This window comes from Phalacrocorax aristotelis, chromosome 9 (assembly GCF_949628215.1).
Source record: "Phalacrocorax aristotelis chromosome 9, bGulAri2.1, whole genome shotgun sequence".
NCBI classification, from domain to species: Eukaryota; Metazoa; Chordata; class Aves; order Suliformes; family Phalacrocoracidae; genus Phalacrocorax; species Phalacrocorax aristotelis.
Genome location: NC_134284.1, coordinates 24,619,439 through 24,640,403, shown reverse-complemented (window position 1 = coordinate 24,640,403; position 20,965 = coordinate 24,619,439). Strand labels below are relative to the sequence as shown.

Genomic DNA, 20,965 nt, shown 5'->3' with positions numbered 1-20,965 from the left:
ATTTCTTTAGGTGACAGGGAAGGAAAAGCTACCTGCCTTCAAGTTTTAATACCACGATCGTGCTTGCCCTTTATACTGTTCTTTAATAAATGTGCCACCTACCCTGGAGGTATCTGAACTGTTGGCCGTAATACAGTGAATGCTGCAGCCAAAGTCAGAGCAGGTGTTTGATGAGCACCTGCCACCAGATTTTATTTGCAGAATCATATTTAAACCACAATTCTTCACTAATTTGGAGCATTCAGGTTTTCATTTGTGAGTAGCAAAAGGAGAGGCTTAGATGTCAGAATTCCTGGGTTTGGTTCCAGTTCTGCAGCTAAACTCAATACTGAAATGCTTATAGGTAAAGTAAACTCAATGCCTGCATTTGCTCAAAGACACAGAGAATCACCTACTCCCAGGCAGCACCGCCTGATGCTGATGCTGCTTTAGCGATCAGCAGGTGAGAGGTTCCACATGCACCAGGGTACTCGAATGCAAGTTCATTTTGAACTCTGCTTTCTATTAATCAGTGGGTTTTGCTTCCTCTGTTCACAGCCAGCTCTTTGAGAGACTCATTTTCCCTCTTCTAGCATTCTCAGTTTTGCTCGGGGGATGGAGGAATAGAAGATGCAGTTAAAAATACTGTGATGCCATGGTGGGCGGTGTGTCAGAAATAGACAGACACTAGCTTACTGTGAAGAATACTAAGCAATATCCCAGAAAGATAAAGGCATGGCAACAAAAGAAAAGAAAATGCATTTGTGTTCTGCTGCTAGAGGGCTAAATCTGGACTGAAGATACCAAATGAGGAGTGCCGCTTGCGGCCAAGTGTACCATCCTCCTGTCGGCTTCACGTGCAAAGTCATCTTACAACAGTGCAATGAGCAGGAGATCAGAAAAACGTGGCTGATGAACAATGTTACCTGCAATTAGAAACAAAATGTACACGAGCTTTGGGGTTTTATGAATATGGTGCAGAAAATCCATAAGAAAATGGACCCAACCGGTATCGCATAGAAAACAGCAGCCTATTTAAACTGAGAAGGAGCTTAGCTCCTTTAACCCTCACTTTAAAAACAAAGTTTTTCAGGGAATAATAGGTTCTTCCCAAGAGGAAGATAAACCAAGCTTGGCTGATGCAAGGAACTATGAGATTATTCAATGGATTTACCTGCTTGATTTTTTCTGAGGTTTGTGTGCCTCTTCATCCAGCCAGTAACCACAGGGGTAGTATTTCATCCCAAAGGGCTTTACAAATAAGTGTTTCACAAGCAGCACACCAGGGTCACTTATCCAGCCCTTAAACGAGACACTCCTGCAAAGAGGTCCAAGCAGCTGCTGGACCCTTCACAAAAATACGCAGGCAATGTTTTGCCACGGAAGTGAAGAAGGTTGCATCAAACTGAAACTGCTGGGGGAACTCGGGAAGCCAGACCATGGTGACACCTTCTGGCAATGGTCCGGGGTGCCACAGCCCCCACCACCCGCCTGAGGAGTCCTGTGGGTCTTTAAGGCCCAGCCTGGAGGCAGAAAGAAAAATGCAGAATAGCATGCATGGGTTTGCACAAGCAGGCACCAGTGGGGTTGACACTTCTCTAGATACTTGGGTACTCAAGTCCTGTAGGTGCACCGAAAGATGGCAACAGCCGTGCTTCTGCAACATATGTGCGGACATTTGCTTGCAGGTCAAAGTTAATATGACAGATGAGTGTAAGCTTACGTCTCATGCACATGGAAAATGGCACCTGTAAAGAGCATAGGGCTGCCAAGGACCAGGGGCCATCAGCCCAGAGAAGGATGCCATCTACTGCTACATCAACTTTGCTTCCAGGAGCCCATGGAAGTGAGATTTCCACCCCGCTGCTCAACTAGACCCTTTTTTTTTTTTATATTGCAAGATATGTTTTGATCCCATCAAAATGTAATATAGCCATAGGCATGAGAATAATCATACCATAAAAAAAAAAAAATCAACATGCGGATACAACCTTAACAAAACACCACTGAAATGCCTAACAAAATAAACGTCATTTAAATGCTGCTATACAGAAACCACAGCCCTACCAGTGCAGATGATTCAAAAGACAAGGTCTAGCAGTCTGCACATCAAATGTTAATACTATTTTCAAATCAAGTCTAAGAGAGGATGACAAGTAATTTAATAAGCCTAATGGGTGTGTAATCAGCATTTGACCATCCTTGCCATAAAAGTAGGTGTCTTCCTGGCCCAAGATGTCTAGGAGAGCCACTGAAAGACAGCTAAGGCTTTTAAAATAGAATTTTTAAAACACCTTCTTTCTTCTCATGTAGATCTATTGAGAGTTTCACTCGATTAAGAATAGGACCCAACCAACTGGGTGAAGTACAAATAACTCTGCGGGCATAGTAAGTGACACAGTAAATCTAGGGCCCATTTGCAGCTTAATTTACTGCCAACAATCAGCAATGTCAAGATTTCAAGCATCTCCTGACAGCCCTATGACAACTGCAGTTACACAGCATTATCTGGTCTTCTAGTACAATCTTTTCCCTCAGACAGCATCATACTGCATTTCACAACAGGACAAGTATACACAGTCAGCCTGCATCTCCTCAGCCCTTATGTCTGGAATCAGGATATTTGGGGGGTGGTGGGGGGGTGGTGGTGTCATGTAGCTGCTTTTACTGCTTTTGACACTGCTCACTTCCACATAGAAGTGACCACCAAATCACAAAATAAGGGAAATTCCCAATATATTAAATGCTTTAACAAAAAGCAGAAATAATGATAGTAATATTTCACTTGAGGTTAGAAAGTTTAATTTTAAAATATTTGGTACAGAATGCTCATTGTGCATACAGAGACAATCCATCCACTCCTCTAGTTACATACTTGGTCAAACAATCTCTTTTTTTTCGATTCGAAAAGGAAAGAGTATTTTTAAGATACATTATAATAATGATATACAGACAAACATATCATGAGGTGATCCCTAATGTTGTTACAACACTGTCACCATTTAATCTGGACAATTTTATAACATGAGTTATAAGAAACTGAACACACTAAGCAAAACAATTTTTTAAAAAAGTGAGACACCCTCTCCCCCAAACTACTGATGAGAATTTTTTCAAGTCCAATACTGTTTTATTGCAGATAAAATAATCAACTCTGTTAGTGAGGGTAGAAATTCTGTTTCATGTCTTCAAAAACCTGTCATGGTTTTAAGATACCTCAATACTTGCATAAGGATGGAGTTACATTGGGGGTGGGATGGAGGAAGAGAGGGGGCAGAGGCAATACTGAGCAGAACGAATATCAAATAAAAGGTGTTAATTTTATACTCTAACAAACACAGTTGCTCAAATGTTTGCAAACAACAAACCAACTCCAACAAACTTAACCATATTGTTACTTTAAATGTAATTCATATGGAATTCTACGCCACAAGATTATGAAAAACAGACATGTATACTCTGCAGCAGCATAAAATATAATCCTGTGTACAATCCAAGCATCAATTTTCTCTTCTCTATCACAATCAGTATTCTATCTCAAAGGAGCATCTGTCAGATTCTCCAAAACCAAAAATAGCAGAGACCCTTTTAAACAGAACAGTTTCTGGTTTATATTTATAACTACACTGTACTCGCTGCTGCTGGCTGCACAGCGATGAAATTTGTGCAAGATATAATCAATTACCCAGCTTTGCACTTCATCATGCGGTTAGCTACCGTTACCTGCATCTTACCGTTCAAGCACTCCTCCCCATGCATAGGGTAGAGATTTAAAACGCAAGAAATATTTGCACAATGAAGAACTAACTGTAGAGCTGACTGACATTACACAGCAAAAACCTAGTGAGAACAAAAACCAAGCACACTGATGTATAAAACAGAGAGCCTACCTGAATTCTTCAAATGCATACATGGCCTAGTAACTACACAAATGCTCTGAAATTTAGAATAATCTTCTTAACGTGCAGGAGGACCATTTAGTTTATCAAACTGCAGCAAAATGCATAATGACGAGACAGTATATTTGAAATATTCTGAAGAGAAAGGGTATGCAGATACTGGCCTGCAGCCTACAGCTCAGCCAGCTGCTGACAAGCAGCAGCTAACAGGGAAAGGCGATAGAGTACCATGTGATCATTCCTGCAAGTCTGATTAATGCAGTATACTCCAAGAATACAGGCTGATATCTTTATTATTCCAGCCAAATAAGTCAAATACTGTACACGACAGGCTCCACGGCTAAATTATCATTCACATGCTACATCAAAATCAGTAACACAAGCAGAGGATACTAAAGAACTAAGTATATATCGTAACCAAAGAGATTAATTAGGCCCATTCAAGCTGATTTTCTTACCTTGTAGAGATATTTTAGTCTGTGTTTTTATTCATATAAACCATCAGTGACAGAACAAAAGACTGCAGCCACAAACCTCCCCTTCCATGAACGCCAGAACATTTTAAGTAGTTTATCTGCTAGAAATCGTTTCCTCTGTAGTCTATCCCCAACCACTTTAACTCCTTCAGCCCTGAATTCATTGCCATAAATCCTATTTGCAATGCCATGTGGGCTTTTTAGGGTTTATAGGGTTAACACCAAGAAATCACAGCAGTGCAACCGAATGAAGCGGGATAAGAGCCAAAGGAATCATATCTGTGAAATCAAAGACAGGAGATAGGAATGAAGGAAAGTTGAGAATTTCGTGCCATTGCAGTGTGCAAGCAAAGATGCTTCAGCTGCCTAGCAACAGCACACGCAATCTCCACGGCAACAGCGCAGCGAGCGCTGGGGTCAGAGCATCGCTGCTGCACACGCACCCGGGGGTGATAAAGCGGAGGCAACCCCCCCCGGCCCAGCCGCCCCGGCCACAGCACCCCTGCGCCGGCAGGACCTGCCCCAGTGCCAGTGGCTGGTGGGGAGAAATGGGAGTGACAAGGCACCCCGGGCACAGGGATGAAGTTTGCACCTACTCTACATAGGGCGGTCCCACCGAAGTGGAGCGTGGAAGCACACGGCCACGCTCCTGGAATAGCTCAGCAGTGGACAACTCATCTGCTCCCCTGAAACAACGTGACCCGGCAGCATTGCATGCCCTGGTTGAATAAACAACAGCTCACAGCGCAGGGGAACAGACCCCAGAGCACCAGGAGCCAGAGCTCATCACCCCCATAGCAAGCCCGTGGGAAAATCTGGACATGGAAGAAACACAGGCTGGACAACCGCATTCACTCAGGGACTGCATGGGTCTCATTCACAGGGAGGCTTCACCAAGGCTCCCGACGGCCCCAGCTGAACTCAGCAGCGTGCTCAGGAGGGACGGGAGGAGGTTCTACCACGCAGCTGGGCACACTCTGGTTTAGCCTCAGCACCTCTGCCACAACAGTCTGCAGCCATCTAAGGATGCCAGCGCAGGCCAGGCGGAAGGGGAACAGGCTCTGCCACACGGCTGCTGGCTAGAGAGCAGATTAAGGGAGAGGACTGCTGGAACTGATGGAGATTGAAATCCTGGGAAATCAACACCTCACCTGGGAGGGAGAAATTATGGGGCAGTGGGAGAACACACCGCCTGGGAAAGTCAGGAGGAGGCAGCAAATTCAAAGTCTCCTCAGGGGCTGCCCCCCACCTTGGCTTGCCTCTTTCTTTTACTGCTAGGGCTTGTTTCCAGTACAAGGAACCAGTTTCTCACATGGAGGATTTTGGCTGGAGTTCGAAACATCCAGACCCAACTACAACTCCTGAAGAGCCTGAGGTTCACCCTGCTCTAGGCCAATGGCTGCCCCACTGAGCTACAGGATTCAGAGACTGGAAAAGCATCCGCAGTAGCAGCCAGCCACATCTCCTGGGCACAGCAATCTCCGACAGGCCGCAGTAACTGCGGCATGTGATCCCATGGCTCTGAAAAACACAGGCAGAAAGGGCTGAAGTGAAAGGGAAAGGCACTCATGGCAAAAAAAAAACAGCACTGGAAAAAGAAAATCCACATTTATTTGGGGCATGGTGTTTTTATTGCAGTAGTGACCTTGGGTTTAATTTTATTTCATTTTAAACAAATGCAATAGTGTTAAGTGACAATAAAGGCACGCTGTAGGAACACTAAAACACATGCAGTCACACCATCTGACAGAAATTAATTATTCCATAAGCATCCAGAAAGAGAGGGACTGTGAGGTAGGTGCTTCTGGCTGGGGCCTAATAAAAGATTAAAAGTAGCAGAGAGGAGAACAATGCAACCGTCAGGAAAAGTCATCTTCCATGGTCAGGCTGAACTTCACTAGAAGCATCCTTACTATATACAGCCAGGCAAAGATGAGGTAGCTCCTTGTCAGCAACTGTTCTGCCACTGACTTGGTAGGAAACAAGTTTTTACCTTCAAAGTCAGAGCTAGCCAAGATCCCACAGGGGTGAATGAATAAAGTCCAAACTTCTGTTTTCTTGTTCATCTCAATCTTCTTCTGACTTGAAATCACATAGAAGAGGGCTGTTTTTCACTTGAAATATGTTTATTTTTCATGCTAGCTAAAATAAAGACCCTTCTACAGAACTAACAGCAAACGTAGTGTACTGTTTCCCCTAAGCATTCTCCTTGAAACAGAGCTGACAAAATCACTTTCTGGTCTTCCTATTTCTGCAACTTCTTAAGAGCCACTATGCAATTAAAGAGTCAACTGTTCAAGTCAAGGCTTCCCTCATCAATGAGTTCACTGTGAAGGACTCGAAAGGCAAACACCCTCCAGAAAGTTTTCATATTCAGTAGAGGTCAGCTGCTGAAGGGTTTCAGCACAATAACTTTTTTGACTTAATTTTTTTAGGCAGCACTTTCACAACAGCTCACAGCACTACAGACAGCAAGAGCATGGCTCCTATCCTGTGAGATAACAGAGAGTGTAATTTCTCGTTAATTAATTACTAGGATTCCCATACTAGATGGTAAGATCCGAGACCATCGTGTCATATCAATATGAATGAAGTTCAGCATGCAGTTACCTAACAGAGCTGACAAGAGCTTCAAAAAGTCATATGAATACACGCAATGGCCAAATATATAAATAAATGCAGGATTATAATACCTCCTGATGACTTTTTAGCAAAGACAACTGTAACTTCTCTTGCTCTGAGCCAGACTGAAGGTCTCGAGAAGCAGACAGAAGGTACGTCAGAAACCACAACCAGCAACAAAATTTTTTACAAGGAGTTGTTTATTCCCTGCCAGGGTGTATAATCAGTCCAGACCTTTGATGAAAAATGTCCCACACTTTACCACAAAATGAAATTACATCACAGAAAAGAAAAATGACACTAAACATAGTCATGGTGGGGCAATTAATGTAATGGGAACTGAGGGACCCACATCCCTTCTGATCTGAGGCCGGATAGATGTGGCAATGGGGGCTCCTTCCTGCCGAAAATCAGTAGCTTTTGGAAAACAATTTGCAGTTTTAATTCCAGGCTTTAACAAACAAGACTGAGATAGAAGTGGCTATCCTTGATGAAAGCTTGACAAAGCAGTAAAGGATGCAAAAAAAAGCCTGGAAATACGATAAACCAGACCAAGGCAGAGGATAGTGGCGAAATTTCTGGCATTAGCTAGTATTTAAGTGGTGTACAAGGGCCTTGTGTTGATACCCTGCATAAGAACTTAACCTCCCCAAGAATAACAGCTTGTGTTATTGGTATTCAGTATATCAGCGTATCACTATTGGTCCTCTTGACCTGAGATTCCACCAAAGCCATAGCCAGATGCTAGGTGGCATTATCCGATCAGAAGCAGACTGAGATATTTTAATGAGGTAACCATTTATTCCCTTGCTGAAGTAAGGAAAAAGTCACTAACACTGTGGACCTCTGTCATTAAGCCTGTATTATCACTATGCTGAAATGATATTCAGACCACTCTAAAAAAAAAAAAAAAAACACCCAACTGCACTGAAAAATCCAGTAGTCACTTCAATTCATGAAGAAGAAAACAGAAGGGAGAAGAGAAATGAGCCAACAAGAACATATATAGTCAGTATAAATCCACAGCAGCTCTAACATTTCTGCCCAGTGGAAAATGTGGCAATCACAAACAGCATCCCAGAATATGTTGAAAAATCCCCTTTCAATAAAATTTTCTCTGAGTTCAAAAGTCTTTCTTGGGCTTAAGAAAATAAGATTTAAAAGGATTATTGAAATAGAAGGAGGAACAGCTACCCTAGTTTGTTCAGGTACTGGGAAAAATGTGGACAGAATTACAGTGCCCTAAAGTTTGCTGAACAATGATATACTCAATACTGGCATTTTGACTCAAACCTTCAGCTGTTAAAGGAAAGGAGGGTGGGGTGGAAATGAACTCTTTTTTCTTCTTCTCTTTTCATCAGCGGGATTTCTAGTCTACATTGCCTTAAAACACTACATGAATTTTGATGCACGAGAATAGTCCAATCCACATTTCAGACTGCTCCTTTAACTCTCTGGTCTTCACTGTGGCCACTAAAGTTTGACTTTGTGAAGTTAACCTTCACAAAAAAAACCCAAATCCTACCTGTGTTCCCTCCTCATTTATACAGCTTGAAATTATCCACATCAACATTTGCACAGCAAAAATCCATTTTCTCCCCGCCCCCAGATTTGGCCCCAATACACCTCATGCTCTGCAAATCTCAAGGCTTGGCCTGACCACAGGACAGCTGATGTGAGGTCTTCCCCATGATTTTCTCCCACGGCTTTACTCTTATCATACTGGGAGTAGCACATACCATTTTCATTAACAGATACTCTGTACCAGGTGCAGGCAAGCATACAGCATCTCACAGGGCTGAAATGGGATGTTCTTCCAAATACAGCCCCATCTGCCTCATTCTAGCGCTTACGGGAAGGTGCACTGGAGTGAACTAGAGACAATGGGATTCTTACAACACAGCACAGATTAATTTGAATAACACCACAAACAGAAGTCGCCTTAGCAATTATGAATTACGCTGCCTCAACATTCACCTGACAGCCACAGCATCTTATACCTGCTACATCTTTGCTGATTAGTATCTTAATCTGTACAAGCAGAGCACAAGACATAGAGGACTCTTTCAGACAAAATAAGAGGAAGTGTAGGCTTCCATTTGGAAACTTCCTTCGAGCTAGTCCTAATTAGTCAATTTGACTTTTTCCAAGTTGTGAGGGATTAAGTGGGGAAAAAAAAGAAAAGATAAGTGGGAGGCTAAAACTAGACGAGTGTTATCACCACTATCAAATGACACATCAACAGATATGAAAAGAGTATCTGAATAAACCATGGTCATCCACTAAAGCATACGTTGACAATAAAACATTCGGATGCTTACGTGGGGTGTATACATCGTATATAAACACACAAAAACATGTATACTTTAGATGTGAATAAAAATAAAGGTAATCACACACCACCATAAATACTCTGACTTCTTTCCATTTTCAAGGAAGCCAGTGGCCTATATCTTATAAGCATTTAAATTATACAGTGGCGTGTTTGCAGTCAAAAGTAGCAGCCAACATGAACCAAGGAACTTCCCACACACAGATGAACACATTAATGCCTACCGTACTAATTTATTATCAGGTATATTGGCAGGCCAGAAGTTATTCTGTATGGAAAATATCAGAGTCTACTTGACATCTTCTCTGGTAAACATTAGAAGAGTACTCCTAGTAACAACTGAGTCGTCTTATACCTTGGCACTCTCTAGTCAAATGGTAGGATGTAGGCAGGAGAAATATCAGGGCTGAATTTTATGCTTCTGCTTCTATCTGCCAAAAGTAGCCTCACTACAGTCGATAAAACTCCATGGGTACATGTACCTGTTGAGCAAGCTCTCTGCAGCACAAGATCACAGTGCCGAGGTCTTAGGAGCTATTAGCTTATGAGGACTTTACATAGACATAATGTCAAAGCTCAGACCAGATAACGGCCCAGAATTTCACCCGAACACATAAGGATTATTCACTCGTGGCAGAGAATTTGCCAAAACTTGGCTGCATTGCTATCACATTAAGATGTATAATGCTCCTGCTTCCACCGGCAGTTTTAACAAAACAATAGAGTCCTAGTGCTTTAGTTAATACTTGCATGCTCTTGGAAATAAGCCTGCATGTTCAGAGCAGACAACCACAAACAAAAGAAGAACACATTTTTCTTTCCCTGATAACTGATGCAAAAGATGTTAGAATAAACGTGTGAATGAATTATTTGTTATATACCGTGGAATTCTTTGTTCAGAAACAGCTTCCTACAGCAGCACCACACATAAACGGTGTCAACTTCAGAACATCATTTGCTCACTTCCATGAGAACATGCAAAAGTTTTGACTCCTCCAAGGCTTCAGGACAGCCTAGCACCCATCAGCAGCTTTACACACACACCCATAGGACCTTGCTGGCAGGACGGAGGTGCTAGTGGTGTGATGACACTGGAGCTATGCCTCTACCCAGAGAAAGGTGACACCAACATCACACTGGTCAGGTTCTGGGCTACCTTGTACCAACAAGTCTTTACTCCAGTAAGGCTTTTGACACTGTCTCCCATCACATCCTCATAGAGACAGTCATCACTATGTATAAATATGTGATGGGGGAGTAAAGAAGACAGAGTCAGACTTCTCAAAGGTGACAGGACAAAAGGCAATGGGCACAAGTTTTGAAATACAGGAAATCCAACTCAAACATAAGACAAAAGTTTTCTACCATGAGGGTGGTAAAACACTGGCACAGGTTGCTCAGACAGGCTGTGGCATCTCACCATCCTCTGAGATATTCAAAACTCAACTGGACGAGGTCCTGAGCAGGGAGTTGGACTAGGTGAACTCCAGATGTCCTGGCTGATCTCCACAACTCTACGTGATTCTGTGAGCAGGACCTTCCCATCAGTTGGGCATAGCACAGCTCGCTCCCAAAGCGTGCCTGGGTGCTACAGCAGCTGCAGCGCAAGAAACATGAGGTCATTCCCACAACCTCTCCCCTTTGTGATAACTCATCTCATGTGGAATTTATTTACCGACAACATATACTCCCTAAGTAAAATGCACATAGTGGAGGAAGATTATACATAATCTTTAACAAAAAACGTCAATGCATTTAGACTGCAAAGTTGAGACTTCATGCTGCCTTCTTCCTGTAAGGCTGGAGGAGAGTTACAGGTGGCCACAAGTATATTCGATAACACAGGAGACAACTCAGGGATGCCTTTCTCTGAAATGCATGCAGCTTGGCAACACAGCACTCTGTAAAGGGTCAGTGCAGCGAAGGCATGGGTTTCTGCCAGCTTTACCAATTTCTTTGCAGAGCATCAGCAAGACCCAGTGTTTCTGAGCCAGATGTAGCAAGGACATAAGTTGTATGACATTCCATGCCAAATCAAAACCACAGCAGGCAGTTTAAGATGCAAAGTATTGTTTTAAATATCATGTTTGTATCCTTTATTTGTTTTTCACATAAAGACTGAAGATTGAAAAAACGAATCTTTTTTAAGGACCTGAGAAATATCATAGCTCCTGCTCTTTGCTGCTCCTGCAGGACTCCTTGGAGAGGGTTCACTGGTTTTTTTCAGTGAAACATTATTAGGTCTCACACTTTAATTAAAGAAGGTGTCAAAATGAACACAAAAAATATCTTTTTTACATAAGCCGCATGTTACACTTTAGAGTCAAATGCCTGTAAATTACAAAATCAGCATCACAGCAAAAGCCTTTACACAATCCATGAAACCGGGCAGCTTTCAGGACCCCACATCATCCGAATATCATCAGTTCTCCACTTTCCAATGCTACTGGGGATGAGATTCTGTTTCCTAACAAAAGGACAAGCACTAACATTCCTGAAGAAGCAAAGCAGTAACACAAACCCCATGTTGGGGGCACCTTGCTTCACTTTCTACATCCAGAATTTTCCATACCTCTCCTAATTTTCCTGTGAGTTATGTAATAAGAACAGATTTCTAGGCTGGGGAACAGATGAATGAGGGAAGCCACAGCCACACTGCTTGCTTCAGGACTGCATAGCAAGGTTACTGACGAAGTCTGAATTCTCATTTTGGCTCTGCCAATCCCCAGGCCTTTGCTCAACCCACAGTCTGAACTAGGGAGGTCTTTGACAAATTGAACCATATTGCAACCGCCCCAGCAGCCCCCAAGCCCCGGCCATCCACCAGTACTGTTCAAGACCACACGACGTTTCTTGCAGCCAGAAGAAACTAGGTGAGCTCAAGAGGAAGAGCAGAATAGGAGGTCATGCATACAAGCTACTTGCCCAGCTACGATTGCATGGCTTATCATTTCTCAACTGAATGGTCATATTTTCTCATTCAATCTTTAAAAAAACACCTACTTAGGCTATACAACAGTGACTAACTACCTATGGTACAGCTAGTAGCATTTTTACAGCCAATTAAGGAGCAGTAGCACAAATTGCCCTACACTACCATGAATCAAGCTTAGTACTATACCTATTGTTGCCCTACCTGTGCTGACTAGGTCCTTTTCATCACTCAGGCTAGACTAGCGGGCAAGCCACGCAGAACACATCCAGTCTGTCTCACAACCAGGTTGCAACCTTGGGAAAAGCAATGAGGTATACTTTTGTTCATCCCAAAACCGCACAAAGAGGATGTGCAGGAACAGGAAAGGACAGAAGGGGAAATCGGGAGCGGGTTTTGCAATCAGAGTGGTCTTGGCTCCAGATCCACTGACTGGTTTCTGTACACCAAACCCCAGAACAAACTGCAGCAAATGAAAGTTTTTCCCTCCCAGCAGTGCTCACTGCTGAAACACTGCATAGTCTTGCTGCCATCCTGCCTGGCATTGCTTGGGGTTCAAACCAGTTGCCTGAAAAAGGTGCCCAAGCACATGTTCAGTGTCTGGCATCAAGCTGGGCTCTGGTCTCCCACAGGTCATGGCCATCAGCCACACATCCATCACATGGGCGCTCCAGAGCATTTGAAATGAAACTGTTTTATTTCAGTTAATTCAGTTTAGACAACTGACTCATATCTTCGAGTATTAAATATTTATTCATAAGCCATATGCTACTTCCCTCATCTTTGGGGGCAGAGAGAAGTGAGCGTGACCTGTCCTCTAGCATGAGATCCATTTGTCTTTCCGAGCATTAATGACTTCCTGAAGGAAATGATCAGGTCATCACAGATAAACATCCCAGTCAAATCCTGGCATAGCTGATTTCTAATGAATGAAGCCACAGAGCAGTCAGTGCATCCCAGTGACCTTGAAAGGGAAGAGAAAAGTAGCAAGGCTCTGCTAATGAACTCCTGAGACTCATAAAATAAGAGATCATCACAAAACTACAAATACTATCCCAAAGCTTACTCCCCTTGCTCACAAAATTCCTACTAAGTTTCCAGCCACAGACAGGCATCACTATTCTTCCACATTTTGAATTCACGTTTCTATCTCAGAGCACTGCAGAGCTACCTAACCTGATGTCTGCTCTTTCCAGCCTCATATTCCTAGTTGCATTCCCCATATTGGCTGCAAATAGCTCAAGCTCTCTTAAGGTAGAAGTATTTTGCTTTCCCAGCTACTGCCATGGGCGCTACCGCTCTTCTCTCTGCTACCCTAGGCTGCTATTAGATAAGCACAGTATTAACTGACATTAGTATTATCAATTGGCTCCTGGGAAATACAAGCAATGCTGGACCCTTGGGCTGCCTCTGCTCCAGGCTCACCACTCCCTCCACCTGCCCTTTCTCCAAAGACATGCCAGCAATAGCTGAATATTACCTTTGGCACTGTATTGGTATAGGGCTGAGGACAGAGATCAGCCTTTACAGCTGCCCCCCTTCACCCTGGGCCCCCCAGAAACAGAAGGTGCTGGGCAGAGTGGAAAAGAGCTGAAATATATGTTGGGTCAGTACGAGCACAGGATCAGCAAGAACAGGTCAAAGGAAACCCAGTAAGGACAGCGGAGGAGAGGATCTGATACGCTGGGAAGAAGGATATTTTGTGCCCTTTGTGGGATGTAAAATCTGAAGGGTAGATACTGGTCCCACAACCAGACTATGCTGACCTCACCCCCTGTCCCTTAGGTTCTCAATCCCTCCAAAAGCTATTATCATTTAACAGTATTGTTGATGCTTGAGGGTGTCCTTTCTGGTACGAGTGTCGTGACAGATCCATATGGGGTGGGTTATCATTGTGCCCCATGTCCCCAACATCAGTATGGCCAGGAGATCCTCTTCCCTCTGCACTTCACTAAATTGTGCAGCTTAAGTTGCTGCAATATTTTTATATTCCACCGGTTTAAGGGATTCAGCAACAGCCACAGTGATCTTCAGCTTATAATCACACAACTTTCTTCTCTAATTTGTCTTTCTTTTTCAACTGCCTCTTCTGAAACCATTTCAAAAATGCTGCTGTGATAACCTTCTCTCTCCTCTCTCTTCTCCCCATACAACTCCAAGTCTAAAATGCTTCCGTCTCTGACACCTTCCCTTCAGTTTATTATTTATCTCTGTCTTACAGACCCTTTCATCCCACCACAGTTCCCAAGGTGTCAGGAACATAAACAAAATGTTCCCAAGGAGCGTAAGGAACAAAAGGGTGATGGCAGCCCAGATTATTCCTAAACAATCCCACACTTACATAAACAGAAGGTAGCACTCAACAAATGAGTAGTGGAAAGAGAAAAGGGTATAGAGAAGTAACTATAATAAAAGCATATGTGAATCTGCTCAGGAATACTGAAATACTAGGAGGTTTTTTTTCAGTTTATCTTTGAAAATGTGCTTTATCTGCATATTTTGGACCAGACAGAGGTCCAGAGGGGTCTTTGGCCTCTTTTGACCAACATACTGAGTTCTTCTCCAGCAAATATTCAGCATGCAACACTTGCAAGTTATCACTGCACAAACACAGGAGATTCCTCGCTGAAGAACTGTATAAAGGAAACTGTCATGGAGCCAAAATATTCTCGTGTGACAGCCAAGCTTCTTGCAACTTCCCAAATAAGGCCGTGACTTTAAAGAGCATGTCTTTTCAAAGCCTCATTGATTTTCATCGCCTCATGAAGAAGTACACTGTTTATGTGTCTGGGTGTGCTGATATTAAAACAGGATGAGATGGGCACAGCTCGGTGGTTTCAAAGCCCGGTTTCCAGACAAAATGAACCAAGTAATCACAGGAAGCTTCTAGAGGCTGACAGCACCCCTTTGGCCACTATTTTGGAGTCATTCCTTGTGCAAGCTGAAACTAGAAGGGATGAAGATGCTAACAGGGACAGCCGGCATTTCCTAGTATTCTGTGGATAGATTTCAAGGGAATTTTGAAGCGCAATATTACATTCCTTCCAGACTCCCATAGTCCAAAGGTTTTTGCATCAGAGGTAGAATTCATGTTAAGGTTCAGGCCAGGTTTCAGGTCACCTCTCTATTTTTCAAATACCAGAAAAAAAAAAAAGCGCTATGGAATTAGATGAAATTTGCTATATCTAATTCACATTTATTATCCATTCTCCTCCTGAAGTCACTCTAATAGTTTTGGTTTGGCAAATTGTTGAAAATGACTGGGTACTTCCGTTCTGCTACTTATTTTACACTTGAAGCACAGCACTATGAAATCAGAACTTTTTTGCACAATCCTTTGAAAACAAAGCAAGTCCTTAAAAAACACTCTACAGAAAAATTCGCAGGAGGTCTCAGCCATTCCAGTTATCCTGCCTTTGCAATTATAATGTGTCCATTGCTGTAATAATCATATGGCAAAAAATATACTCACAGAACTTTAAAGCCATGGACAGAAAAGGAAGAAAAGCAGTAAGAAAGTGGGTCAGTAGAGCTTGTGTATATTGAAAGCACAAGCTAGTTAGGTGATGGCTATTCAGAAGGTACATGCTGTGGTGTTACATAGGCACAAAGGAGAAAAAAAGCCAAAGGAAACCAGTCCAAGCCAGAGCCAAGTAATACATGACAGTTGTACCTAAACACCGAGCAAATAAAACTTGGTATCTGACTTCAGGCAACTCCAGCACGACTCATGACTTCTTCTAGTCTATGTGCTATGTAACCCAGGGGAGAGTGAGCTTCCAGCACATGAGCAGTGCTGGAAGCAGGGTCTCTCTTGCACAAAGTGTTGACCTGAGGTGAAACTAGTCCCCACCCTCTCCACCTTGGCCATGCATTCACACCCCCGCCTTTACCCTGTGGAGCACCACGCAGCCACCAACCAGGTCAAAAGCTGGCTAATCCAACAGAAAACCAATTAATTTTCTTTGGCTGGATTAACAAACTAACAAGACATCCCACAACAAAATGCTCACAAAGTCCCACATGAGGACAGTGATGAGAAGGCTCTTCCAGAGCCAGGGGGGATAAACACGCAATTACATCAGTTTAGGCATAACTAATAATGTGTCCTGTAGGGTTTATCTACATGAGAAAACTCTGGAAAGGTAATCTGAATTAGCATTTCTGTAACAAATCAAACCACTTTAGATCCCTGCAGACACCTTCATTATTAATTAAATCAACCTTATTTCATATTTAGTATATTTCACTTTGATGTGAGTTAAGCTTAATCAAATTAAGGTCACTTGAACACTGAATCAGAGAATATATACAATGGTTCCATTTAGTTCACCTAATTTACTTTACTTTCATATTTTAGGTGATTTGGATTAATTTTCCTTCACATCCTTGTTCAGACAGCTTTAGAATAGAGAGAGACAGCAGAGAACAGAAGAAATGCTGGAAACCCCCCCCCCCAAAAATCAAGAGTTTTGAGCTGTCAATTAATTCATTCCCTAGGAAAGGGGTACTAGGAGCTGCGTATCCTGCTGAGGACATGTTGGCGGAGCTGCTGCATGCTCACTCTCCATGAAGGCTCTTCTGGCCTCTCCATCTTTACTGAAGTTCCTCTGGAGCCCAGAGGCTGAAGAGAGAGAAACAGATCCCGCAAGTCGTCACCTCTCCATCCTCCTGCATTTGCAATACCTGAACAGATGTTGATGGGCCATGAGAAATGCAGGTCCTGAAGAAAAATGAGACAAACCTCAAGGAAGCTGAAGCATTTGATGTGGTTATTTTTTTAAATAGCAGGTCACTAAAATATTTGACATGATTTGTACTATTAGGAAAACACAGCAATTATCAAAGTTGTTTTTAATAAAATAACAAAAATCATAAAAGCCCACTTCTTTAGGCACATGTGTTAAAGTCACTATGCATGTTTATTCACACTTTTAAGGTCTTATTCTGCTTACCCTGCTCCAACACTTAAAACATCACCACTGAGTCTTCGAGCAAACTCCCTTCACATTCCTCTTACGTGACTATGCTTTTCACCATTACAGAGATTTTTCTGTATACACAGATGTGTAGACAAATGCACTCTGTCGTATTTAGGGCACCAGTCATCTAATATTTTCTGCGATGCAGGTACCATCTGTGAAGCTGAACTGCAGTTCCAGCCTATCATACTGACATGGATGTTGAGGAATCAGAGATGGAAATTGATATTAGATTATAATTCCACTGCATTCAAATAGAAGACAAGGACTCTAGCAAGGTCAGGCTTAACCATAGCCTCCTACACCCGAGAATACCTCCCAAACGTTTGTCCAGGGAACCTTAAACTGCGTTGTTTGTTTTGCAGCACCCCACTCAGGATTATCATCTTATAAGGGTCACGGAAGGTGTCCAAATCACCGAAGCAAAAGGATGATGAACAGACCCTGATGGCAATAACAGATGACAGTTGGTGTCAGGGTGCAACTAAGTCTGCAGTGACAGACTTTGACCAAACTGACAAAGAGATCAAAGACTGGAGACCAGTGTCAAGAATAAGAGGCCATAGAAAGCATTCCTGAGTAAGGAAGAAGGGCTATTGTTTTAGCAACTTAGCGTGGAAATCCTTAGCAAACCACTGGGTTAATCAGACCATGCAGTGATTTCAATTTGAGGTCCTGGAAACATGAAGTCACCACTGAGAGGAGGGTCAGACATGGAGCATCATTTCCAGTTGGGCTGATGCACCCTGGCCTCACCACAGCCTTCCCTCCCACCCCTCACAGCACCGCTGCCATGATGCTGACAGATATCTACACAGCTCCATGGTGAACTGGTTCAGGGAATGAAGCCAGCTGAAAACACCACCGCTCTGCTTTCAGACTAGTAGCACTGACTAAACCAGACCTGCACCAGTACCAGCGCCAGAGCCCCACCGCGCTCAGGACAGTGGTGACAGCTAAATGCACGATGTGAGGCATTCACCCCGCATACCTCCGAACAACCTTCATAGCTTGATACATGTCCTTGTGTGCATTTATTGCTTTTACAAATTCATTTCCATCTTCCCTAGTTTGCTGCCTGGCTTAGTCTCCCCTCTGCTATTTCTGTAACGCTCTCATATTTCATACCATGAAATTTTAAAATATTATGCTGGCTCAGGTTTTTTGAGATCCTGCAAAGGGCTGCAGTCATGCAGTTCTGGCACTATTTTTGTTTAGTAAGACAGGACAGAATAGACAAGCAGGCCCTCACAGCTCATCCTTGGGCAACATCTTGAGGACCACAAACCAAAGGGGAGTTCCCTGGGGTCAACATGACAGGCCCATGGAACCCCCACTACACACACACGTGCTCCTCAGTTACGCTAAACACTCTGCCCTTCTTTCCATTCACTCCTCATTTACATTTTTGCTCCTGAACCCCGAAAGGGAAGGACCCGCCTCACCTGCCTGGGACAGCTCCACCAGCACCAGCCCCCCCGCCGCTTCTCAGCAAACCCGCTCCTCGTACCACCCACCTGCCTCCTCCGTTCCCCTGAAGACGGGCTGTTTTTTGACTTACAGCCAGGTTTTCAGTTAATAATTGTTCGTTGGGGCGTGGCAGATATATTTTAAACAAGAGATGCTTATGTTCCTATTTGTATATGTTAAAAGTGAGGACTTCCATATGCAGGATAGGAATAGGGCAGGTTTTGGCTCCCTTCCTAAAAGCTACCCAATTTCCCTCACTGAGCTTTGCCCTCAAATGAAGAAGCGAGCCGTCACTGCTCCATTAGACCCCAATCCTGTCAATACTTGCACATATACTTAGATTTATTACGGTCAGTGGTCTTACCACAATGGTCATTAGGTTCACAAACATCAAGGATACCGTTTCCAGTAATAAGGTCAAGAATGCGCACAAGTCTTTTCAAGATTAGGACCTTAATGCCACAGAATCAGCCAGCTTTCCTCCTGCCTCCAGCATTAGATGTGGGCAGCTGAACTCCCTGAGGATGCAGGGGGGCGGCCGTCTCCACGCTGACTTGCAGGTAGAGCGAGGCACTGCTCTGGACCACTCCTGGGTTTGCGGTGAGCTAGACGGCCCCGGGGATCACCACTTGCCATGGCAGCGGTGGTGGCAGTTGTATGTGATCCATACGCTGTGAACTAGCATTTGACAGCTCGACACCAGTTAAAACAAACGCAGAGCTAAGAGTCAGAGGGTCAGGCTCAGGGAGGAACCATCACAACGCCGGACTACCGGTGGAGTCGTTAAGACGGTGTTGTGAGTTACAGATCACTTTGGCAGCTGCTGGCAAAGCAGCACGCCACTGAACTCCTCTAATGGAAAACACTAAATGTGCTGCAGTGCAATGAAGGGACATAACTCCTCATTCCACCCACTCACAGGTGGTTCTTACTACCACACAAGTGAAACAACAAACAGGGACAGATAATAAAATGTTCCATAAGCATACAGGTAAAATGAATATAAATCCATGTTCTCTCTCTTCCACTTACCTGACTAGTCAAAGAAATTAATTACCTGAGAATAGCAAGGCTGCTTTATTTGGATGACTCAAATCCTTCTCAACGGAACATCTGTGTGATCAAAAATTGACTTAGATTCACCTAGATGATTTATTTAGTTATTTAATAGAAAGATTATCATGCAAATGTATTGCAGCACTCAACACTAATTCATGACAAAGTCAGAATATTAAAGTTACCTCATTCTGTCAAAATACGCTAGTCCAGTATTTCTCTCATTTTAAATCACAAATCCTTTTCAAAAAGGAATTCACAGATTATCCTAAATCCCAGTACTGTTTGACAGGTGGGAATGAGAGTGACAGACAAAACAGAGTCATTTAAAAAAATTACTATTTTAGTATTAAAAACATTTTAAGTGGCTAATAACAACAGTAAGGAGCTAACAGTCATGAGTACATACATACAAATTACATTAAAATGTGTGCATATGTGGATGATTTAAACTTCCTTGTTTCTGATTTTTAAAGTTTTCTGTAGGCACTTTTGAACTCTCTTTTAATGTCCTCTGGGCCACAAACCACCAGTTGAGTAGTGCTGGTCTATTCAGTACTGAAGACATACTCCTACTCATCCAACACACATGCACCAGACTTACTTCCAATTACAGCCTTTTTACTTGTATTTACTTTTTTAAGCTAACCTTTTATCATGAGCATTCAACAGTCCTGGTTGTGTTTAGCTGTTCCTGCTTCATGCAAACATACACCCATGGAGCATCACAGCAGCTGACACCCTGATCTGAGTACGGCTACAGGGAAAAAAGCATACAGCATGCAGTTAAAGGGCTTACAGTGACCAAAACCCTGCTCCATGCTAATACCATTTCAGTGTATTTTCTAGATCCCCTTGTTACTGAGGGAGTGGCTTACCAAGGAGGGATAAAGGAAGGAAGCACGGGAAGGACACAACACACGTGCTGACTAAGAAGAGCAGTGAATGATTGGAAAGGGAAAAGAAGAAAGAGGAAGGAGTGAAGGGACAGCAATACACAGTGAACTTCACTATAATGCTTAGCACTTAGTATAAATATGCTTGCCATCCTCAGAAATGCTTTTTGAACAGAAGACTCCATTCTACCAAAGCAAGGACTTCAACAGGACCAAATTTAAGCATATCCTTAAATCCCGTGCTAGACTGAGACCTAGCTACTTAATCATCCTAATTCCCTCTCAGATAAGTATTGTCATCCTCCAGCAGATAAAGAAATG

General features: G+C 43.1%; 1 protein-coding gene across 7 annotated transcripts in view; it reads right to left on the bottom strand.

Moving 5' to 3' along the window:
• Nucleotides 1-20,965, bottom strand: part of EVL (Enah/Vasp-like) — a 155,535-nt gene that overhangs the window by 127,401 nt on the left and 7,169 nt on the right. For 2 of the 7 annotated variants that reach the window (XM_075103896.1, XM_075103897.1), the window contains exon 1: nt 10,729-10,946. The exons of 4 other annotated variants lie outside the window; for them this stretch is intronic. In XM_075103896.1, coding sequence (XP_074959997.1) covers nt 10,729-10,931 — 203 coding nt within the window. In that variant the 5' untranslated portion in view covers nt 10,932-10,946. Of the gene's footprint in view, nt 1-3,869; nt 3,908-10,728; nt 10,947-20,965 lie in introns of those variants that run through there. One more of the 7 variants, XM_075103898.1, reaches the window with a different exon arrangement.